Source organism: Gobius niger (genome assembly GCF_951799975.1).
Source record: "Gobius niger genome assembly, chromosome: 1".
Classification (NCBI taxonomy): domain Eukaryota; kingdom Metazoa; phylum Chordata; class Actinopteri; order Gobiiformes; family Gobiidae; genus Gobius; species Gobius niger.
This window is the reverse complement of record NC_136852.1, coordinates 22,358,716-22,382,957: the sequence shown is the minus strand read 5'-3', so window position 1 is coordinate 22,382,957 and position 24,242 is coordinate 22,358,716. Positions and strand designations below refer to the sequence as shown.

At 39.6% G+C, this 24,242-nt stretch overlaps 5 protein-coding genes across 6 annotated transcripts; 4 read left to right on the top strand and 1 right to left on the bottom strand.

The window, feature by feature from the left end:
- mmp20b (matrix metallopeptidase 20b (enamelysin)) lies at positions 1-6,491 on the top strand (the record flags this gene model as incomplete). Its single annotated transcript, XM_079557631.1, has 9 exons — positions 1-228; positions 1,117-1,265; positions 1,895-2,020; positions 2,284-2,442; positions 2,548-2,677; positions 3,012-3,145; positions 3,221-3,377; positions 3,877-3,986; positions 6,391-6,491. The coding sequence occupies exons 1-9, from the start codon at positions 80-82 to the stop codon at positions 6,489-6,491; spliced, it is 1,215 nt and encodes a 404-aa protein (XP_079413757.1). The 5' UTR covers positions 1-79.
- Positions 6,492-6,965: 474 nt separating this feature from the next.
- Positions 6,966-11,529, top strand: mmp20a (matrix metallopeptidase 20a (enamelysin); the record flags this gene model as incomplete). The annotated part of the gene is made up of 10 exons (XM_079557122.1): positions 6,966-7,085; positions 7,674-7,933; positions 8,253-8,401; positions 8,476-8,601; positions 8,716-8,877; positions 8,954-9,059; positions 9,293-9,435; positions 10,495-10,651; positions 11,069-11,172; positions 11,429-11,529. 10 exons carry the CDS (start codon positions 6,966-6,968, stop codon positions 11,527-11,529), a joined length of 1,428 nt encoding a protein of 475 aa, XP_079413248.1.
- Positions 11,530-12,145: 616 nt separating this feature from the next.
- Positions 12,146-15,658, top strand: LOC306963901 (collagenase 3-like). Its single transcript, XM_079557663.1, has 11 exons — positions 12,146-12,350; positions 12,768-12,887; positions 12,974-13,101; positions 13,284-13,432; positions 13,511-13,636; positions 13,923-14,084; positions 14,648-14,819; positions 14,900-15,030; positions 15,108-15,273; positions 15,338-15,441; positions 15,535-15,658. The coding sequence occupies exons 1-11, from the start codon at positions 12,243-12,245 to the stop codon at positions 15,636-15,638; spliced, it is 1,470 nt and encodes a 489-aa protein (XP_079413789.1). The 5' UTR covers positions 12,146-12,242; the 3' UTR covers positions 15,639-15,658.
- A 382-nt stretch (positions 15,659-16,040) lies between these two features.
- tbrg1 (transforming growth factor beta regulator 1) lies at positions 16,041-20,667 on the top strand. 2 transcript variants are annotated; one of them, XM_079557610.1, is made up of 15 exons: positions 16,041-16,277; positions 16,445-16,581; positions 16,666-16,723; positions 16,801-16,883; positions 16,972-17,008; positions 17,315-17,377; positions 17,648-17,881; positions 17,963-18,033; positions 18,132-18,370; positions 18,498-18,634; positions 18,710-18,856; positions 18,937-19,034; positions 19,235-19,345; positions 20,092-20,237; positions 20,417-20,667. In XM_079557610.1, exons 2-15 carry the CDS (start codon positions 16,463-16,465, stop codon positions 20,509-20,511), a joined length of 1,638 nt encoding a protein of 545 aa, XP_079413736.1. In that variant the 5' UTR covers positions 16,041-16,277; positions 16,445-16,462; the 3' UTR covers positions 20,512-20,667. The 2 variants fall into 2 exon arrangements, with proteins under 2 accessions (XP_079413736.1, XP_079413737.1); XM_079557611.1 differs by lacking the exon at positions 17,315-17,377.
- On the bottom strand, positions 20,660-23,560 carry siae (sialic acid acetylesterase; the record flags this gene model as incomplete). Its single annotated transcript, XM_079557011.1, has 10 exons — positions 23,484-23,560; positions 23,233-23,418; positions 22,897-23,066; positions 22,680-22,818; positions 22,423-22,597; positions 22,259-22,350; positions 22,035-22,168; positions 21,806-21,960; positions 21,537-21,723; positions 20,660-20,950 (listed from the first exon to the last, which is right to left on the bottom strand). Exons 1-10 carry the CDS (start codon positions 23,530-23,532, stop codon positions 20,660-20,662), a joined length of 1,578 nt encoding a protein of 525 aa, XP_079413137.1. The 5' UTR covers positions 23,533-23,560.
- Positions 23,561-24,242: the final 682 nt, after the last annotated feature.

The following is a 24,242-nucleotide window of genomic DNA, read 5'->3' as shown; positions in this document are numbered from 1 at the left end:
GCACTACTACGATCTAAAAGAGGAGCCCACGGGACGTGGAAAGAGAAGCGACTCGACTTTCACCTCGAAAGTGAAGGACATGCAGATTTTCTTTAGACTAAATGTAACTGGCTCACTGGACTCAGAAACACTGGATGTTATGAAGAGTCCGCGCTGTGGTGTCCCAGATGTGGAAGACTATAGCAATATTCAGAGCACACGATGGAACAAGAACCAGCTCTCATACAAGTAAGTCCAGATGATGACAAAAGAGGCAACAATGTTTATGATTGGAACATGTCTGTCCTTACACAAACTGACAGAAAATAGCTGGTTAGGGAGCAATTTCAGCAGAGGGCAATAAAATGTTTGGCAGCGGTGACAGTGATTGTCACACAGTGTAAGCAGATTTTTCAGTTTAAGACTCCAGCCTCTGTAAGACATTATGGTTTGCTTAAGTGCCAAATTCACCAAACCAAGTCTGAACTTATGTAACAGTCTGCAACACTCTCACGCAGTGTCTGCAATTAGACACAATAGCTCTGAAGAGATCAGATGTCGTGTTCACAACCACTTGAAATGTCTTAACTAAATAAAGCTTTATTTCAGCTTGAAATGCTCTAAATAGTTAATGCTATCAGGAAAGATGGATTCTACTTCGGCCCCCGGCCAACACTGTGGCTACCTTTCTGGCCCCAGCTCCAAATGAGCTTGACACTCTTGGTTATGATGGTTCTTTTCATGTATCTTTATTTGAATGACTCACATAAGGCATGAATAATGACCTAAATCTTCCACGCAGTCCTGACCAAACCTCACTCAACATCTGGAGCCTGGTCCAGATATACTATATAATGGTTGCCTCACTGGGATGGGTTGCGTCCAATTCAGGGAACAAATATCCATACAAGGACAATTTACCATCCAACAGTTGTATAGGTGACTGGCAACTTCAGTAAATGCCCATAGTGACTAAATTTGAGAGAGGGGGAAGAGTGTATGTCTCTGTGTCTTGCTCCAGGTTCTACCACCTACGGCCCAAAGCTCTTGACGCAAATGCAATCTCTACCCAGCCACAGACAACTCCATAATATACGAGTAAAACTACCCATTGACACTAACGTTTCCTCACTGCAGCATTGGACACTACACCAGAGATTTACCCCGCAGCACAGTGGACTCTTTAATTGACTCGGCTTTCAGCGTCTGGTCCAGAGTGAGCAGCCTGAAGTTCTTCCGCTCACACAGCCCCAATGCTGACATCATGATTGAGTTTGTAACATACGGTCAGTACAAAAGATGGCACAACATGGTTGAAAAAGAATAGTCTTGTGTAGAAGTGAGTGATTGTGTAATCAAAGTAAAAAGAAGCAATCAGTTGTGTGTGTTTAAAAACATATATTTTTAAAATCATTTTTACTCTGAGTACCCCTACCATGAGGATCCTACCAATATTTTTACAGAGATATCAACTGGACTCAGATTTATTAGTGATTAGTATTAGTATTGTATTGTGTTCAAAATAAAGTGCCAAAATCCTCAAATTCAAACCTTTTACTGAATAACATCATTAAACTTTCTTTTGATTATACTAATTTTCTACTCACCTTCTTTAAAACTGAGGTAATTCCAAGTATCCCCCACTATAAGAGCTCAAATACCTTCCTGGTCCCTGTACCCCAGGTTGGGAAACACTGCTTTAGAAGCATAGATGCAGTGCATGCATCATTATATATATAGCGAATCAAACTATACCCATGTATAAGACGCTCTCATTGCCACAGACGGCTAAATATGACAAGTATGCGCTCAGTGACTTACGGAGAAGCCTATAATTTAGTGTTTGGCGAGAATGAAAATGGTTTTACTTGCGGCTTCTGTTTCATGTTTGTTTTTTGGACGCTCTCTTGCTAAGCACATGGAGATCTGTACCCATTCGACGGACCGGGTAGGACTCTGGCTCACGCGTTTGGCCCTGGTCCCGGTGTCGGAGGGGACACTCACTTTGATGATGCGGAGCATTGGACGGAAGGACCCAACGGTAAAATAATGGTTCTCAACCTTCCTCTAGGCACACAAGGGTCTTTGTAGGCTGGGTTGAATTTTACTTCCTTTGAAAAGTAGTCTTTATTTAGTCCTGGTTTAGTCTGGACCAGGTCTAGGCAGGTTTGTTCTGTTTGGGTACAGATTTAGTCACATATAATAGATGGTCATTAGTTTTAGGAATCATTGCCTAACGTAACGTGCCTTTACGTACGTAAAGTTTATACTACAATGTGCAAATAACTTTTTTGTTTGTTTTAGGTTTTAATCTTCAAATAGTGGCTGCACATGAGATCGGTCACGCTTTAGGCCTAAGACACTCAGGACACCCGGACTCGCTCATGTATCCAAACTACAGGAGGTCCCGTCCGACCAACCTACTGTCCCGCGAGGATATTGCCAATATAAATACACTTTACAGTACCTTTACACCACTTTATACTTTTTCACACTTAAAAAACAGTTTATAGAACATATTTATAATTAATAATGGTCTGATGTGAAATTTTGGTCTGATCTTTATAGGCCCATTACAGTTCCCAATTTATTTGAACCCCTGGTGGTTACCTCGACTCATCCAAGACAAGTGTGCTCCGGACATGAGCTTTGATGCAGTGTCCACTGTTGGAGAAGCCACCTTCTTCTTCAGAGGACAGTGAGTTTCTACTGATACAATTACAGTGGAAGTACCCAACAATATATCGGCACTACTAGCACTCTTACAATGCCACTACTGATAACCAAAGCTGTTGTTACAGTGAGGACTACCTCAACCATGGTGCCAATGAATATCATTTCTTATAGCAATGACAGTTTCTATCTGTTTCTACTGCATTTTACCATCAAGGCCAAAGTACAAGACCCATCAAAAGTATCAAAATAAAAAATCAAAAGTATCATTATTTTCATTGTGCTATATAATACAGAAGAACCTCCCATTCTTTGTACATATTTGAAACTAATGCATTATTCTTTTGTTTTCCAACAAGATATCTTTGGATTAAGCACAATACTCAGTTGGACATAAAAGAAGGGCCCATCTCAAACTTCATGCCAAAGATCGAAACAAGTATTGACGCAGCCTTTTGGGTTCCTCGCAGAAACACAGCCTACCTCATCCATGGTAACATCACACTTCAAATACTTTATCTACAAATTGAGTTTACTGTGCTCACATTGACTGTATCTCTCATGGCAGAGAGCATGTTCTGGACGGTAAAGGGCTCTACAGTGAGAGGGAAGCCTAGAGCCCTCAGCCATTTTGGCTTTCCTGTGTGGGTGCAGGAAGTAGATGCGGCCGTACACATTGTGAAAACTGGACGCACGCTCTTCTTTATGCATGACATTTACTGGAGGTATGGCCAGTCTGTCAGTTGTTTCACTGAATCTACATACACAGAAATAAATGATCTCTATAGTGAAAGAATGTGAGAGTGAATAGTTGTTAGTCTGCATTGGGGTAGTAGGGTGACTGTCCAGGATGACCTCTGCCCAAATCTGATAAGCCCCAGTCAACAACAAACAACAAAAAGCAAAATGTGAGAAATTATGCCACAAAACTTTTATTTGAAGAGACAGTGTAATTTTTGCACATGCTGTCAAATTCCTTAAGTTGTAATGGAAGCATTTGTCATATTTAAAAATAATTAAACTAAATTATACTTTATACTTCTCTATGATTACTTTTGTGTAGCTTAAATTCTCCATAATATACATTATATCAAATTATAGTCTGAAAATGACCCCTTCTCTGTTATTTGGGCCACACACCAACACTGTGTTGGAAATAGCACTCACAACAAGGCATTTTAATGATTACTAACACACATTTCTGAATTCCTGTATGTTTGCTAGTTACAATGAGAAAAGGCGGATGATGGATTTCGGCTATCCCAAATACATCTACGAAGACTTCCCAGGACTGAACACAACAGAAACAATTAACGCAGCATTTCATAAAGAGGGTAAGGCATCATCTGCTTTATCATACGGATTTTCTGTACAGCCACTGCTTGTTAGAAATATCAAATCTGAACGACTAGAGCAGTGTTTAGATTGCTAGGTGTAGTAATTGTGTTTGGGTAGTAAAGTCGTGTCTGTAGCTCACGGGGATTGGGTGGTTGCGTTGCTATTATTGGCAGAGGAATGCCGTTGACATCAGCTGAGCGTGTGGTTCCCCTCTGTAACTGTGTGTAATTTATATCTCATTTTATTGTTGAAAGCCACTGAAATCATATAGTGTAATTTCAGCTGAATCTCCAATGTATACTTTAGTTAACATGCGTGATTATCCAAATTGTTTTGCCCTCAGATGACAACAGAAAAATATTGCAGAGGACACACTATTTTTACTGAACTAAAATAAATGAATATATTATGCTACCCTATTTCAAACAAATCCTTCTAGTTTTGGAAACAACTCCTTAGACATATTGGACAATCTTTTACGGGTAAAGGTAATTTTAGGTATCTATGTATTTATACAGTGGGAACCAGATGTTTACATACACTGTATAAAAAGAAACACTTGCATTTTTTTTCTCAGTGTCTGACATGAAACCAGAATTAACGTTTCTTTTCTTAGGTAAATTAGAATTGAAAAATATATATATTTCTATTTGCTAAATGCCAGAAGAATGAGAGACAGATTTTTTGGGGTTATTTTCTACAAAGTCAGTTTGTGACTTTGTTTACATACACTAAGATTACTATACCTGTAAACAAATTGAGAAATGTCATGACCTTGGAAGCACAAGTCTGGTTCATTCTTGGGTGCAATTTCAAGACGCCTGAAGGTGCCAGGTTTATTGGTTCAAACAATTATACGCAAGTATATAAAAAAAACATCAAATATATCAGAAAGAAGGCGGGTTCTGTGTCCCAAGAAGAAATGCAAAAGACCTGGTGAAGAAGCTGAAACTGCTAAGAGTTTGTCATTATCCAGAGTGAAATAAGTTCTGTACCGACATGGGCTGAGAGGGTCCTCTGCCAGGAAGAAGCCCTTACTCCAAAAGAAACATCAAAAAGACAGTTTGGAGTTTGCAAATAATAAAAGGATAAAGACTTATATATTATATATATATATATATAAGACATATATTGACGAACAAAATAAACTGTTGTCAATATTGACCATCGTCATGTTTGGAGGAAAAAGCCTGAGAACACCATCCCAAATGGTGAAATAAGGGGGTGGCAGCATCATGCTGTGGGGTTGTTTTGCTGCGGGAGGGACTGATGCACTTCACAATAGATAACATCATGAAGAAAGGACACTATGTGGAAATATTGGAGCAACATCTCAAGACATCAGCCAGGAAGTTAAAGGTATGTGCACGCAAAGTGGCCTACAAATGTGGCTCAGTTACACCAGTTCTGTTTGGAGGAATGGGCCAAAATACCTGCCAACTATTGTGAGAAGCTTGTGAAAGGAAATCCAAAACGTTTGACCCAAGTTATACAGTTTAAAGGCAATGCTACCAAATATTAATGAAATGTATGTAAACTTTTGGATTTATAAAAAGTTCTAATTGCAAATAACCTGGCTAACGCCAGACTGCTGTGTGCACTCGAATCATTTCGAACTGCACAGCAGCCTGGGGACCATGGCCGAAATTTTTGCATGGATTTGGGAACCAATCACAGAACGAGGAGGGACGGCAAGATGATGACGAGCTATTCGATATACGGAAGCTTGTAGTTTATTTACGGATAAAAAAGAAAAAGTTTATTTACGGATCCAACATGACAGCAGCAGATGCGATGGTATTTTTTGATCAAGTTTTAGACCTTGTTCTAAATAGTTTAGCTCAAAAGTTTACAGCGGGTACGTCATACGTCATCGGATACGATGATACGATTGGCTGTGGCTATGTGCAGACGCATGATAGACATTCGTAGCGCCCAATAAATGACTATGGACGATCTTAAACCACACCTCTCCTACGAGACAATGAATTAGTGGTCCCCAGACTAAATATCACTTGTAATTTTAGTCTGGTGTTAGCCAGGCTAAATTGCAATTCTAATTGACCTAAAAAAGTAAAGGTTAACGCTAGTTTCATGAGCAAAAAGGTGTCTTTTTATAAAGTGTATGTAAACATCTGGTTCCCACTGTATATATTTATTTTAGTTTTTACAAAGATGGAGCAGGAAGCATGTTTCTACATCAGTGGCACGGTGGGTCGAACAGTAGCTTGGCGATGAGAGAGTTGTGGCTTCTGCACTGGTTTAGAAAGGTAGTAATTGTAGTAATAGAGTGGTTGTGGTAGCAAAAGACAAGATTAGTAGCAGTTGTAGTAATTCCAGCAGTAGCTGTAGTAGTATGTTAGTATGCAACCACATTTTCACAATTTTGTCTCATTGTAGGATTCATCTACTTCTTCATCGGTGCAGAAGTCTATCAATACGACTTCACCCAGAAACACACAGTCGGAGTTGAGAAAGCAAATTCCTGGCTCGGTTGCTGAGGTGTTGAAATTCTGTGAACATGCCACAAACAAATAACTTGGAATCTCTGAATAAATGATGCCCACATGATCAAAAACGGGTTCTTTATTGGTTGTCAGATTGTGAGGGACTGGAGGAGTTGCCCTACATATAATGTTTACATTATGGGAGTTCTTGTGGTGGAGGGCGGTACATGAACCAAGCCCGGTGCCTCACTAATTGCAGCATGCTTCGACTTGACTGCAGAGAGACATTGGTGGATTTCTATAGACTTCAAACCCAAGTGCACACACATGTTCAACAATTATACTGCTACCAGACGGCGTATGTAGACGTTTCATTGGTAAGGCTATGACCGCAAAAACCTCCAGAAAATGTGGGACAGGTAGACCCAGTTGTAACTAGCACGACCATGTGATTACCCGACATTCCCCCCCTAAGAATACCCACATATAAAAAATCCCAAGGCAGCGGGGAAAAGGGCATTTTAAAACATGAAGTTGGTCTGGTCTTGGATACTCGAGTGGTGTCCCTTGTTTGTGGGATTGTCGTGGACTTTACCAGTGCAGCAGCGGGACCATGTACTCAGGCCTGAAGATGTGCAGCTGGCGGAGGTTTGTGCATAGAATACTATCCATTTTTATAGCTCTAATAATAACAAATGCTAGATTCAAAACAGAATTCATGGGACTGTTTCAGCATGCCTTATGCATTACTGTATTAGTATTCATGGGAATTCAATATGAAAAAAACAAAACAAGTTTACTGGCATTTAGAAGCTCTGAAGTTGACCAACATTTGATTTTGATGTGTGATGCATTTAAGAATTGCTTTTCTGCGGTTGCATGCAGCCACAATAACTACAACAACTACAGCAATTTTTAATTAAGTTTCAGAATACTTTACATTTTAGTTAAGTTGAATAATTGGTTTAACTTCCTTTCTTCAAAGGAGTAAAAAATATAAATCTTGAAATATTGTGTCCAGTTTCCTTTTATAGCCACATTTCAGTAACTTGTACTACTGTGGACACATGATGCATCTGTAAAACTTTGCACATGTTGAACTATTCCAATCAAAACAATATTTTTTTGCTTATTTGGATCATTGCTAATAATGTTAACATCTTGAACATGGCCAATTAGAAATTCAACAACGTAAAGGCTTTCACGTGTGGTATCTAAAGATAACTCCTCCCACAGGAATACCTCGCTCGGTTTTACAAGCTCAGCCCTGAAGCCCAGCATGGACCGAGACACGAGAGGCCGCCCCGAACCACCTCGGAAAACGCGGACCACAGAGTCAGAGAAATGCAGCACTTCTTTGGTCTGAGCCCGACGGGACTGCTTGACCACGAGACGCTGGACACCATGAGGGAGGCGAGGTGCGGTGTCCCAGATGTGGATAACTTCAACTTCTACCCCAACAAGCCCCGATGGAAAAACAACACGATCACCTACATGTAAGAGCGGCAAGACTGACGGTGTTATTCATAAATATCAAGTGATGAAAAATGAGGACTGGGTCATTGTCAATAACAATTCAACACATTTTCTAGAATTTTTCTTAAAATGAAACCCTATTTTTTTCTTCAGTTTTTTCCACTGTTCCCTGTTAATTACTGTAATGCATCCATTGTGAGTTTTCTTCACATTACACTATACCATCATCATCACTTATTCATTAAATGTTTAACCTTTTGGGATTTCTCAGACTAAGAGACATTTTATTCAAACTTCACAAGCACGTTGGGTGAACTAAACTGTTTTCCCGCACTATAGGATTGCAAGGTACACCCCAGACATGAGGAAGGACGACGTGGACAAGTCTTTTCGCTTGGCCTTTAAGATGTGGAGTGATGCCTCGCCACTCCGATTTGTCCAAGTTGACCGCGGCAAAGCTGATATCGTGTTGACCTTTGCGCGTGGATGTAAATATAACAATGCCAAAAATTCTCAGCCTTGTGTTTTTCACTCATGTAACTTTTAACTACGCTTCCCTAAGTTCATGGAGATTTCTTCCCCTTCGATGGACCAAAGGGTGTGCTGGCCCATGCTTTTCAGCCCGGAGCGGGGATCGGCGGAGACATCCACTTTGACGAGGACGAGACATGGACAACAGCCAGTCACGGTTTGTCCCAAAAACAATCAAATATTATTATATAAATTCACAGTATGCCAGAATGAAAGAGCACTTATTGATGGGCTCTATTCAAACAAGTGAAAGACGGTCCCATTTTTGCAGGTTACAGTCTGTTTGCTGTAGCGGCCCATGAACTGGGTCACTCCCTCGGTTTGACTCACTCCCAGGACCCCTCTGCCATCATGTTCCCCAACTACAGAAAGCGCAGCAACAAGCAGTACTCTCTCTCAAAAGACGATATAACTGGCATCCAAACGCTGTATGGTAAGCTGCTCATAATAAAGTAAATAAATACTCAAACTGCATACTGCATATGAGCTAATGCGGGTGTTTTAAATAGGTAAACCGACAGAGAGGGCAGACATGGCTCCCAGAAAGTGTGACCCCAACTTCTCCTTTGATGCAGCAGCAATGATTGGAAATGAAATGGTTTACTTTAAAAACAGGTCAGCTGATGAGGAGTTCTTGTTTAGTAATGCACCAATCTCAGCTTTATTCCCCCAGGTGCAATATTTTATCATCTCCTCACGCCCTATACCAGTCAAAACATGTGCATTCACATCGTACAATTAAGTAATTAAGTCCAAATATGCTAACACTCATTATTATCAATGTCCTGACTCAACAAGTTATTTGAAGTGTTAAAAGAAGGTGTTCAACAAACTGATACTGATTGCAGATACATGTGGATGCGGACGACATACACCACATACTGGAACCAGCTGCGAGAGGGTCAGACCAGCACGTATTTACCAAGCATCCACTCCCACATCGATGCAGCGTATGACGTCCCATCGAGAGGCGTGGCCTACCTCTTCACTGGTATATGGAGTATTTATGTCACAATCATAATATTGTACAAGAACACGTCATTTACAACTGAGCTAAAGGGAAGGTAGCAACTCTACGGCACTTTTTAACTGCCATACTCTTCATGTTTCTGATTTGAGTCGCGGTTCATATCTCTGTAATTATTATGGCTGTCCAAGTGAAACAAAAGCTGGCACAAAGTTTGATGTCGTCTGTATAGGCTTAAAGGAACAGGCCACCATTTTTTCCCCATACTGAGATATGTTCTTGCCTGAGCTTAGACGAGTTGATGTGTACCTGTATGGTCTTTGTGCGTGCCCTCAGTCACGCAAAACGACCAAAGATGTTGTTAGCATTTGGCCTCTCCCAATGTATTCCTGTAGCTCCAAACGGGGGTGAAGTTGGAAGCTACCACGCTCTTCCACGGGCACGCACAAAAACCAGACGGGTAAGCATCAACTCGTCTAAACTCAGGTAAAAACATATCAGAGTCTGGAAGAACTGTGTGCCCTCAGTCAAGCAAAAAGACCAAAGATGTTGTTAGCATTTGGCCTCTCCCAGTATATTCCAATAGCTCCAAACGGGGTGAAGTTAAAAGCGACCAAGTAGACAGGTACGTATCAACTTGTTTAAGCTCAGGAAAGAACATATCTCAGTATGTAAAAACAGTGGCCTGTTCCTTTAAGGGAACTGATGAAATATTTTAGCCTCAAAAACTGGTAGCAATATTCAATCAGACAGCCATGTGTCTGTTTAAAACACTTTGTTCCACCAGCTTAATATGTCATTTCTGTGGAACGTAATCCTTGCAAAATTATATGGTTCAGCATTTGTGGATTTCTCGTTTGGACATTTCTCTCAAAAATAGCACATCGCCCCAATTTTAGAACGCTCACGGAATGTGCAGGTCTCTGTCAGCATGACACAGCTCACGAGAGTGTTGTGCACTAATTACAGGCTTGTGCAACAGTATGTTTTAGTTCATAGAAGAATCTCCCTCAGTGTGGATCCCTCTGCGGCATGTTGTCCCGCAGTGCAAGTGACGCTTGGATGTTTTGTATGTGTTCACAGGTCATAAGTACTGGGTGGTTCAGCAGCTTAAAATGAAAAGTCACGCTGCCTCTATCTCCGACTTTGGCTTCTCCTCCAGTGTTAAGAACATTGACGCCGCAGTCCATGTCAGTGAATACGGCAAAACTATATTCTTCACTGGGGAGTTGTATTACAGGTATTTATTTGGTATAAAATGAAGGCTATTGTGTAAATGCAGTCTTTGTGCAGTCATTTTATGGTAAACTATTCTTATTTTGGTAATTATGTGGTTATTCAGCACACTGTGGTGGGAAGGCAGCTATAACTGTTGCTAACTAGGGCTGACTTGTCCAGTCTGACCACAACCAATCACTCATTCACACCACACTCATACTTAGGCAATGTAGGTAAAGTGTCTTGCCAAAGGACACAATAATATAAAGCAGTGATCCAATGGCACCAACGCTGTGAGACAGGCAAAAAAACAAAAAACGTATTACTTAAATGTATTGTTCTTTTTGTTTGTTCATGGAACAATAAAGGCCTGACCATTCCTACTGTCAATAAAATGCTTCCCATGACAAAAATAAAAGTCTTCAATCTCTGCGACAAGGTACGATGAACGCAAGAAAAAAATGGACTCCGGCTTCCCTCGACACATCCGCACAGACTGGCCAGGGATTCCGAGCAAAGTCAACGCTGCCTTCAAGTTACAAGGTAAAAAAAAAAAGGAAAATGTTCCCAGGACTCGTATATATGGTCATGAACCTTCTATAGTGGAGACCTCAGCAGCGGTCAGAATAGCATACCGCTGAAATAGAAGTTGTAATTTCTTGTTTTTTACCGTCTTTAGGTGGTGAAGGGTGGGGTTGACCACACAAACTTTTTACTTTCTCTGCCCTTTAAAACAATGTAGCACAACTTTACGAAAAGGACAGTCCATTTCTTTACAGGCCTTTCCTGTCTTTCACAGGGAGCATTTTCATCATCAGTGGAACAAAGTCCTACCAGTACGACTACAGAAAGAACAGAATGCTCAAGATCATTTCGGCAAACTCCTGGCTTGGATGTTGAAGTTTTTTTATCTAAAGTCTCCAATTGCAGTGATTTTAAGCCTGCAGTGAAACTGTAACATGTATTGAATGCACTTGTTTTTTATACTAGTTTATGCCAAGTTATTGACAGCTGCGGGAGAATTTTGTAAATGTTTTCTGTTTTGTTTCTTTTCTTTTTTTTTTTTTGCATGAATCCACCTTCACGGTAGCGACGTTTATTATGTCTTGCATTGGCAGAGGTGTTAAAGAGCGAGTGTGTTTCAAGTTGGGATGATTTTTGCACAGTCACACCTTTTACTTTTGCACAGTGTTGTATTCCAGGTGCATATTTACTGAAATGAAATATATGGTTTGGTTTTGTTTGATGTTTCTAAAGTCATTTTCAATAAATATTTTCAACACACATTTTGGTCCTGTGTTAAAAAGACAACACTTCTACACTGCACCACAGTTCTCAAATTTCATGAGGAAAAAATACGGTCCATAATGTAAGTGTTTGCGTTTGGCTGACCTGGCTCATCAGACTTTGATCCTGCTGTTAAAGTCAATTTTCTCAAAACAAGCAAAAGGGTATTTACTTTTACATGTTTTCCTTGTCTGTCCGTATCTTCTCCCCCACTGTGTTATCAGGGGGACCTCAGGCCATAGGACAGGACAGTTAAATCCGAAGTTTCACTAAATAGTTAGAAACAAAGCAACGGTAGATGAGTAAAACACCATTGACCTAACCAAATGTCTGTATCTACATTTTGGATATGTATGCTGGGCACTTTAGCCCTGAGTCAAGCAGCACCAACTATTGCTCCAACTATTTCACCAGATGATCAAACGCAAGCTGAGGTAAGAACTACACAGATTCATGTGCTTAATATCGTTGTGCAATACCTTGCAAAAAACAAAGAGCGCATCCCTGTATTGGCAAATGCTGGATTTATAGACTTTTCAAACTTTTCTGAAAAAGTTTTATTACAGACTAAGTTGGTTCTGGTTTAATTCTATTTAAATTCATGTTATTTTTTGAAAGGACGTTTTCATTCACAAGTTACAACATATGATTTTTAAAAACCAAAAACAAATGGAGCAGTGTTTTGACAGCATGAGGTCGAAGCTGTCCATGTCCTTGCCTAATCTTACTACTGTTTAATAGGTATACAGTATAGACAACATATTAGTGAAATTATTAGGACCTGGTTTGAAGCATTTCTGCATTTAGAAGCAGATTAATACTTGATCATTTATTGTGTTGCTTATTTTCAGGATTACCTTTATCAGTTTTATTCTGATATTGGGGTGTCAAATACTACATCTCGGAGCCTTGTCAGAGCAAGAAACATCACAGAAGATTTGGAAACCATGCAGGCATTTTTTGGGTTGGAGGTACTTGTACTCGGAATCTTTAAAAAATATTTTGGACATACTCTCTTTCATATAAATTATACTTACCTTACTTTACTGACCTGAAGGTGACTGGCAGTTTGAATAATGAGACGCTGGAAGTCATGAAGGCACCGAGGTGTGGTGTGACGGACATCAGCAAATACGGACACTTCCAAGGGAGACCTAAGTGGCAGAAAAGTCTAATTACATACCGGTAAAAAGGAAAATATAATATGCTTTTGTTGTTTGGTAAAAATAACTATAAAAATATGCAAGAAAATAAAATCACTGTAGATATTGTTCAAATGCTCAATTTATTGAGCTCATGCTTTACCGACCAACATTGACTTTCAAGTTTTTGGCAAGCTGTTGTAGTACATGGTTTCCTTTTCACAGGATCACTCAATACACCCCAGACCTTTCACAAAGAGAAGTGGACGCAACAATCGCCCAGGCCTTTCAGCTGTACAGTGATGTTATCCCATTGAACTTCAAACAAATCTCCAGTGGCACTGCAGACATTATGATCCTCTTTAAGGGAGGGTGTAAGTGCGAGTAAACAGAGGAAATATAATAAATTATTATTGTAATTTTAATTTTGCATGTGTCTTGTGTTGTACAAGATCATGGGGACTTTTACCCTTTTGATGGGGCTGGAGGAGTTTTGGCCCATGCCAATTCCCCTGGAAGGGGACAGGGAGGGGACACTCACTTTGATGATGATGAAACATGGACTCTAACCCGAAGAGGTGAACATGTTGTGCTTCAGTAAAGGCTTTGTATTTGAAATATTTTTACTAACTCATACAGTAACTTTACAAAATGAAGTAAGAGCTAATAAATTAACAACAATTATATAATTACAACGTACTGATGCTATATACTGCATTGTTGTCGTTAATGATCCTGAGTTACAAATGCATTAATAGCTTTTCAGCTTTTGGAAAATAAAGTTAATTGACTGCAAGCTTACTTTATGCAATCAAGTCAAAGATTATGCAGTTGCTATTATTATATTTAACTTTTTTCCTCCAGGTGTGAATTTGTTGCTGGTTGCGGCCCATGAGTTTGGCCACGCTCTAGGCCTGGATCACTCGCGTGACAGGCGCGCTCTCATGTATCCCACTTACCAGTATGTCAACACAAACGGATACAAACTGCCGGACGATGACACAAATGGAGTTCAAGCTCTTTATGGTAAGAAACAAGCTTTTATTTATTGTGATAATGCAATGTAGGTAATCTAATAGCTTTTCAGTTCTGTGTAGACCCGTTTTAGTGCTCATTTGGACCAGGATTTGTGTTCCACAGCAAGAAGGTCCCAGGTTGGATCCCTGAATGGGGCCTTTCTGTGTGGGGTTTGCTTGTTCTCCCTGTGTCTGTGTTACTCCTACCACTAAAAACATGTACAGTAGGCCAGGATGAATAATGTGTGCACGAACGAATGGTGGTGGTCAGAGTGACCATTTCTGTCAGTCTATCCCAGGGAACCTGTATCTACCGGTAAATATAGCTTACCACCACCGTGTGTTGAGTGCAAGTACAAATCCCATACACTGTTTGAAGCTCTTTGGGTGACTTGTATCATGTGAAAAGCGCTATACAAATAAGCTTCCATTCCATAAACCAGAAAGGTGTTAATAGTTATTACCAAGTTCAGCTGTCTTGTAGTATTAGTCTTTGTGTTGGAAATTCACTTTAACAAAAAAAAATCGCACACACACCTTATATCTTATATCACCTTATATTGCTTCTTTCAGGTAGCCGAACACCAAAACCAAAACCCCCTCCCACATCTGCTCCTGAACCTGACCCAGAGGACCCTGAAGATCCAGACCCACTGCCCAACCCTGGAGCTGAGAAATGCAGCCGTAGTCTGGTCTTTGACGCAGCTACATCAATTAGAGGAGACCTGTTCTTTTTTAAAAATGGGTACAACTCTAATCCTTCTGCAAATACTTTTTTGTCAATTTAACAGATTTGGTTAAAATCTTTTGGAATATCCAAAACAGATATTATTGGAGAAAGGGTAGATCAATCAATGGAATCCGCCTGGTTAAGGTCCCTGCAAAGTGGGGACAGATAAACCAAGTGGATGCTGCTTATGAGGTTCCAAATGAAGACAGGTTTTTCGTTTTTGAAGGTTGGTATTGAACAAGATTTCTTTAATGCCCCCATTCAATCAGAAATTTCAGGAATGACCATCTACATATTTAACAGACCGTCAGTACTGGGGTGTAAACTCTCGTTCAAAGAGAAAGATCTCTGGCTACCCAAAGCCTTTGACCAACCTCGGGCTGCCTTCTTGGGTCAGTAAGGTAGATGCAGCTGTATATGTAACTTCAACGAGAAAGACTCTCATTTTTGCCAAGAATCAGTACTGGAGGTGAGTCAACCATGGGGCAGAAAAAGCATATCATTGCAACTTTGTATGACCTGCCTATTTGCAGTTATGACGAGGCCCGCAACCAAATGGACTATGGTTATCCACGATACATCACCCAAGATTTCCCTGGCATTGGCTCTAGAGTGGATGCAGCTTTTGAAAATTATGGTAACATGTTGCCTTCTAACAGTATATTACACTAAGTATTTATCATAATATATTAATTATTGAATATAAACTATTCTTGTTTGTTTTCCACAGGATATTTGTACTTCTCAAATGGCGCTAGACAGACAGAGTATTACCTACCATACAGGAGAGTGATTCGTGTTCTACTGAACTATGGCTGGCTCGACTGCTACTGAAGGCTGTATCTGCAAAAAAAAAAAATCTATATGTAAAACAAAACATGTCAGATAAGACACACGATTATTAAATAATTATCTTTGAATATGCTAACCATAGATATATTATACAAATATGTATAATACATTGCCAAACAGTGATGCAATAAATGGTGATCGATGAGTCTTTTTCTTTTGTCCTTTTGCTTATTTACTATAAAACTAATAGCAAAAGTTATTTAACAAATAATAAATTCTGAATTACACTTTGACAAAGACAAATATCAATATTTAAATATTTTATTACAGAACACATTTATTTTTAAATAATCGGGGGACACATATCCGGTAGAGTTCTACTAGTAATCTTCCGTGTAATCCAACCCAACCGAGTTTGGTTCCTATATTGTTCTCCTTTTGGATGGCACTACATTTTAGCCCAATAATAATCACGTTTATCAGCATTTCATGCTGTTTTGAATCATATTCTTTCCCTTCAAGGCTAGTGCATAAAATGTGTTTGTAAATTTCGCACTGTTTTGCAAATGGCACAGTGTTAGCAATTAGCCGCTAAATGTAAACAAAACGAAGAACGGATAAAGGTTCCCACTGTCCAGCATTGATTTCGACACGGTAGTTTGGTCGTTGTGGAAAGCAAAGGTAGGTTTCTGGAAAATAGATTTGTGTTATACAATAGCGTATGTTACAACAATCTATTAGTTATAGCTATTCCTGTAGTGTCTCCATAAATATCGTTATGTAGCTAGTTGTGCTGAATGAAAGAAGCTAACGTTAGCTATCATGTCAGTAAATATCTATCTCTGCAGGACAAGTAAGAGGCTCCTATGGAGTCCCTAAACTCTTTTGAATCTGAGATGGAGTCAGACGGACAGGGAAACTACTCTCTTTTTCCTGGACTGGACAGTATTGCTAGCTTATCCGGGACTGCTGAAACATTAGAGAGGTAACGTTAGTTCTAACACTCCATACAACAATCTACTGCACAGGCAGGCCACAGATTATTACAGTGCATTGTGCTTATTTCTAGTGAGGCTCCCAATGAAATTGCTGATAAACCAAATCTCACATGGCTCGATGCTGCACAGGTATCACGGCATTGGTATTTCCTTGACAATTTATTGACAAATCATTGACAAATGTATATTTCTCATTTTGTCATCAGATTGTGTTGGAAGAAGAAGGACGACCCATGCACATCAAGGAAATCAAACAAAGAATCCTTGAAAGGGGACTTGTCCAGTCAAAGTACAAAATTCATATGTTACCTCTTTGCTGTAAAATAAGCTTAAGTACTTCATGTTCTATAATAAAATGTTAATTTTTACTTTAACAGTGCAAAGTCAAGTCTGGAGGCTGTCATGTATCGTGAGGTAAATGTGATTTAAAATTGATGTAAGAGCAGCCTCTGCTGTCAGACGTCTCAACCTGCACCGACCTTCAGCGTTTTTGTTTGCTCATTGCAACACATTTACCTTAACACCATTTCTTGCTACATTCTTTCCAAATGTTTGATTCATTCACACTTTTTGTTTAGAAAAGTGCTGTCATTATTTGTTCAGCCTTAAAGGTAACACTGAATTTAAAAAAAAGAAAAGAAATAATGATCAAGCAAACCAATGAAAAAAATCACCTTAGGGTTTAGCTCCTATTGGCTTCCGTCTCACATTATGTTTCAGACACAAAAAGGGAGCAGGAGATTCAAGAGGATTGAGAACAGAAACGGAGTCTTTGCTTTGCTGGTGAGTTGTATGGGACACCCGCTTACTATACTAACCAAAATTTAGAAAGCCCCTAATTTAATTTAATAATTTACAAAATAAAACTTACATTTTTTCTGAAGTTTTTTTTAATGCATATTTTGTTCAAGATTAATGTTTTAAGACTATATTATATTGTTCTTGTGTCATCATCCATAGTTGTCTTCATTGCCACTCATTGATATTTACATAAAATAAGCACAATTGTCCTGTACTGTCTTTTTTTTTAAAAACGGTTATGTCTCTTCACAGACCGATGAGGACCGGCATCAGGCCCTACAGCCCTTTACAACACAGTCATTCCTCAGCTCTCCTCAGAACACCATCTCAAGCTCTGGCTCAGGCACCTCAGGTCCTGCTTTTCCCTCCCCCACGAGTTCCTCCGAGCGTAAGGTCAAGACGAAAAGAGGCCAACGGAAGAACCAAAATGAAAAGTACAGACTCAAGTACCTAAGGTTACGCAAAGCTGCTCGAACAATGATATTTGTAAGTTAAACATATGTTGAACTTGGTTTCCTAGTTATTCCATAATTATGCATGGAGTAATTACAGTATACGTACCCATAGGAGAATGCAGCCCTATGTGATGAAATTGCACATTTAGAAGAAAAGTTTTTACGGGCAAAGGAAGAGCGAAGGTAATTGTTGTCAATGATAATATGAATTGATCAGAAAACTTACTTTACAGGTCTCATGTATATAAGTAAACTAATAATAGTATCTTTTATATGTGCAGATTTTTGTTGAAGTCGCTGTTGCAGTACCAGTCGTTGTCAGAAGGGGAGCTCCTGCCTATATCCAGTGCCAGCACTCATCCTACAGTTCAAAATGTTGTGATGACATCAGCTTCTGCTGGGACGTCGGCCATGTCTGCTGGACACAGCCTTCCCTCAGTGCAAATGACAGAGGAGGGACAACTGAAGAAGCCTAAAAAAGAAAGGAAGGAGAGAACCAGAGAAAATGGCAAGGATGAAGGTGCGTGCTACACACAGGACCAAAAATGTGTACAAACTTGGATCTTGTTAAAGAGAAAGGAATATATATTTTTTGCACAATCAAGCATGATTAAAAACAATGTACTGTATCATGGCTATCTTTTCAGTTTTAAGAAAAATCTCAAAGAAAAGAAAACTAGCAGATGGCTCTCGTAAACTGGTCCAACCCATTCCACTGGACTCATCTGGTCGTCCCGTCTTTCCTATTGTTCTGGGAGGCTTAACAGTTTACAGTTTGGGAGAGGTCCGTATTTATCAGTTGATTAAGGTAGCACTTTTGAAACCTTCCCTTCTTAAATCTCATGTAACTGTACTCTAGATCATAACAGACAGGATGTTGTTTCATGATGAATGTGCCATCTACCCTGTGGGCTTCTGCAGCACTCGGGTGTTTGCAAGTATGAAAAGTCCTGAGCAGCAGTGCCTCTACACATGCCAAATCAAAGATGGTGGAGCAGGTCCACAGGTAAACTTCTTTTTTCCCCACAGATTTCCATGAGTTCAAAAAGTCAACATAAACACTTTCTTTTGGTTAATTTTATGTAGTTTGAAATTGTACCTGAAGAGGACCCACAGAATGCCATAGTGGCTTCTTCTGCTTTAACATGCCATGCAAATCTACTCAAGGCCGTTGCAGCTGCCAGGTATGGCTTACACTGAAGTTACTTTTGAAGTTGTTTTAAGTGCATAACCAGAATATTATATGTATATTTGAAAATAACCTGAAAAGATCAATTAGACTGTCTGATCTTGAACAAGCTAAAACAAGTGGATCACTATCAAAATGCAGTGGGCTTAGGGTGTTTTCCTTACATTTCTATGACAATGTTTTTTCTTTTTACAGCTCAAAACCAATGGTCCCTGTTATACCATCGGGAGCAGATTTCTTTGGCTTCTCTCATCCTACAATACAAAACCTCATACAGAGCTGTCCCGGAGCCCGCAAATGTACCAAGTAAGGTCTTCTATGTTACTGAGTTGTATCATATGTATAGTAATTGCCTGAGTGTATTGTATCGCTGGGATAGGCGACTGCGTATAATGCATTGTTTTTTATATAGCGCTTTTCTGTACACGCAAAGGCGCTTTACATTGCATTATTCATTCACTCCATACTTATATACCATGTATTTGATAATTAAATCTGTGGTGCGCTACAGTCTCTTGTCAATAAATTCTGGAGGAGTTAACGACCAGGAGCAAAGATCTTTATTCAGGGACTTTGCTTTAGTAAACATGACAATTTCAACAAGGCATTTCAACAAAAAGATGACTGACTGCTCTCGGTATCCAAATGTACAGTATTCCGAAAGTTCGTATAAGTTCTTTGGAAAGGAATCCAAATTGTAAAAACTCCACAAACCCAGGCACTCCATACAAAAGCAAGTAGCACGAAGAAGTACTGAAAAAGCCTTCATTTAGATGGTCAAGCTAACATGGTTCAATCACCAGGACTACCATGAACCACCATGAAAGAAATACAAAAACATACAGTATTACAAGAAACAAGTTCAATATAAATCTTCATTACCAGATGTTTACATGCTTTAGATGAATCAATCCAGATTTTCTTGAGTTTAAATAACCTATCCCCATCTCTTGCCAATGGTTTTACATGTTCAATACCGTCAACAGACAGCAAAGAGTCATTTAAGGATAGTATTATAATATAATAATACTTTAATAACTTTGTCTCTACAGCTACCGATGGATACGTTTTGAGGTGTGCCGACCTGGTGATGGCCAGGTAGCTCATAGCCTTTCAGAGGATGATGTCTCTATTAACTTTGATGCCTTCCAGAGACACCAGAGTTTTACAGACACCATAAAGACTGAACATGCCACAGGTTGGTTTATACTGTATTAATATGTTCTGCACAGAAGAAAACAAAATAATCTCTCCCTCCTGCACCTGTTTCTTTAATTACTATTAATTCCCATGACCATACAGTATTTATGTCAAGTGAAAAATATCGTTCTAAGCAAGATGGATTTAAACTATAATCTTCTCTGTCTCTGTACACAGTGCAAACCCCTCAGTCGCCCAGTTCTTCTCATCAGCTCCACCTGGCAATGGCCTCCCCAAATCTGAAGCCCTCCACCTCCTACTACAGCTCCTGAAAGTCAACAGATTTTCATTGCAAAAATGTCACTATTGATCTTGGCATAGCAGCATAATTTGAACAGTAGGCTCTGTTAAAACAACAAATACATATTCATAATGTGCAGTGGAAGTGTTCAACATCTCAAAAATAACTAAGGATCTACTTCACAGTTTTGTTGGCCAGTGATCAGGTGTAATAGGTCTTGTCCATCCAGAAGAGGATTTAAGGTTGATCATAAACGGGGGTGCAGGTAGAGAGGTTTTGGAGCCGTAAATTGGGCACGCCTTAAAATCACAAGGCCAATCTCTCCAGGCGTATCGCACAGCAGCAACTACATCAAGTGATGAACATGAGTCTGCAGACAACTGGATTGTGGTGCTGTCCCAGTTCTTGATAGGCGCTGAAACCCACTTGGATCCTGGCCCGCACATTGACATAGTCGCAGAACAGCATATCTAGTAAAGCAAGATATTGGACATCGTAGTTTAAATAAGCATGTTATATTTCGCATCAAAATCACAATTTAAATGGCTGCTTAAAAAATTGGGAAAAACCTGCATTTGTTTAAGCAACATATTTTCCTCTGCAGAGAGATGTATCAAATATCTTCGAATATCTTCGTTTCCGAACGTCTGTTCAGAAACACGTAAGTGATTCTTGAATTTGTAAAGCAGTGTGTAGATCAGTGCTGTTTCAATGTTCTGGATGTGTAACTCGTGACTTCATAGTTAACGCAATTTTATTTGAGATTTTGCAAAAGATTTTACCCAGCTTTCTTTAGTTTGGCTGTTTTTATGATGTTGAATAGTTTCACTTCTTTATTGGACACTGACAGGAGGTGAGTCAAGTCTTTATGTCACTTCGTGTCAACAGTTTAAACTTGCTAACGAAAAAACTTCTCTGCCCAACATTGCTTCATTAAAACTGCTGCTTCACTGACATAAAACTGATCAACTTGCAATTGATGTTATCCTTCTAAATAAGTCATATTTTCAAAAGCATTCAGACTTGTCATGTGCACTTAAAATGCTGATATCTTACCTCAAAAATGTCTTCAGATGGGCTGACTGAGATTGTCTGATCAAACATAATGTTCACAAACATTTTATGAGGCAGAATGAAGAAGGGAAATGGACCATCGCATGTCAAACCAACTTGGTTATAGGCCACGACTTGTGCTCCCAGTGTCAGACGGTAAGCGACATCTTGCTTGTCCCTTGGATGGATTCTGAAATGCAAAAGATCGATGGCTTGTAAAATAGTCCAATCAAAGTGCTACTCAAAGCATTCAATGCACAAATAACTCTTACGTTCCATAGGGAGATTCTGCATCAGGCAAATCCAAAGCAACGGCCATGAATGTTTTTTTCATCCGAAAGTTTGGTACATAACCATAGTCTGCAGTCTGGTGCCAGCGTATCTCAGCAAATCCATCATCAGTAGAGTACCGTTTATCTGTGCTCAGCTGAATAAATAGCACAATTATTTCACTTTATTGTTAAAAACTGTTGATACTTGCACGCAAATTAGCGTTTTTACTTGTACAAATCCAAAAGGAAAGTCGAGTGCTGTTTGGTTTTCGGAGCCTTTGTGAAAAGCAGCCCTCCAGTCGTCAATCATGGCAGGGAAGGAACAGTTGTACGAGTCTGTGTGATAGTTTGTATTTGCCTCCCCTTTTTACAAATGAGACATTGATTCACAAAATTAAACTACACAGCAATTAAGACCACAGTTTTGTGTCAATTATATTTGTTTTGTTGTACCTTGATACCAAATTGCCCCTTTGATGGTCATTTTCAGCAGTGGATGTATCATTGCATTCCACAAGACTGAATTTGCTCGAGGGCCAAGAAAGCTTCAACAAAAAAAGGGAAAGTTACCACACGGATACATAATAATAATATAACAACAAGCTAGATGTTCTTACTTTTGATCCCTTTGCATTTCTGCAAGTCCACACTGCTTTAATGCTCGTTGTGACGACCATGCCTCTACATCGGTGCCTCCCCAGCAGGACTCGACCAAACCAACGGGATACTGCAAGGTTTCATAAAGGTAACGGCCAAACAACCAGCACACAGCAGAGAAGGGAGCCAAAGCCACTAAAAAGAAAACGGCGCAAAAACTTATTGTATTTTTAAAGTACAACTGTAACCACTATATGAACCATACAATTAGTCTTACCTTTATTGGGCACAGACCAAGGAATGCTGACAGAGATCAAATCAGTCAGCTCGGTGTCGCTCACATTCAAACCTGCCATAAAAAACCTGACGTGTGGGTATTTGGATGCCAGGGCCAGCTCCTCTGATGCATTGAAGATCTAATCAACCACAAATTTTACAACATCAAAGTACTTTTTATTTTATTTTTTATTTTTTAGGACAGCAGTGTGCTTTACCTGTGAAACCTCAAATAACATGTTGCTTTGGCCACCGCACACCCACACGTCTCCGAACAAGACATCTTTCAAAGTGATCGAGGTGTTGATGAAGTTTGTCGAAGCAGCTGTGATGCTGTATGGACCACCAGCCTCAACGGGGTCAAGGGTCACTCGCCACATCCCTGTTTCTATTTAGAACAATTTAGGAATTACACTCTACAGCAAGACAACTTCTATTTTATTTTTAGGCTGCTATATTATTGGACAAGGCACTTTGGGCAGACTTTGATTTATTATTTTTTTATATCCTTCTCTATTAAAAAAATAATAACACTGCACATTATACTTAACTACCTTTTGAGACAGTGGCCGGTTCGGTTTGCTGTTTTGTTGGCCCCAGTACATAGACGATGATGTCAGCACCCGGTGGACCGCACCCCCACAGCACCGCTTTCTCTGGGGACTTCTGTAGCACCATATGATCTCCGTAATAGGAAGCAAAGCGCACATTTCCATCTTCACACGGCCACGGCCCTTGTTCTGAACAGAATTAACAGGTAAACTGTAAGTATCATTCACGACACAGAGAAACAGAAAATACTTACGGCTTAAAACGATGTAGGAAAAAAGTGATAGAGAAACTATGAACAGCATGGTGCCCACTACAATCAGCAGTACACGGAAATAATAAAGTCGGTCCGTCTTGTTCATCGTGTGTTTTTGTGACGCGGACCTCACGCGCTCAACAGCTGGGACACGTGGCTTCAAAATAAAAGCCCTTCAGTCAGTAGAGAGAGAGAGAGAGAAAGAAAGAAAGAAAAAGAAAGAAAGGAGGAAAGAAGGAAAGAGAGAGAGAAAGAAAGAAAGAAAGAAAGGAGGAAAGAAAGAGAGAGAGAGAGAAAGAAAGAAAGAAAAAGAAAGAAAGAAGGAAAGAGAGAGAGAAAGAAAGAAAGAAAGGAGGAAAGAGAGAAAGAAAGAGAGAAAGAAAGAGAGAGAAAGAAAGGAGGAGAGAGAGAGAAAGAAAGGAAAGAAAGAGAAAGAAAGAGAGAAAGAAAGAAAGGAGGAAAGAAAGAAAGAGAGAAAGAAAGGAGGAAAGAGAAAGAGAGAGAGAAAGAAAGAGAGAGAGAAAGAAAGAAAGGAGGAAAGAGAGAGAAAGAAAGGAGGAAAGAAAGAGAGAGAGAAAGAAAGAAAGGAGGAAAGAAAGAGAGAAAGAAAGAGAGAAAGAAAGAGAGAAAGAGAGAGAGAGATAAAGAAAGAGAGAGAGAGAGAGAGAGAAAGAAAGAAAGGAGGAAAGAAAGAAAAAGAAAGAAAGACTACTACTTAAAGTATGTTAGTATTTTTAGTTTTAGTTTTAGTTTATTTGT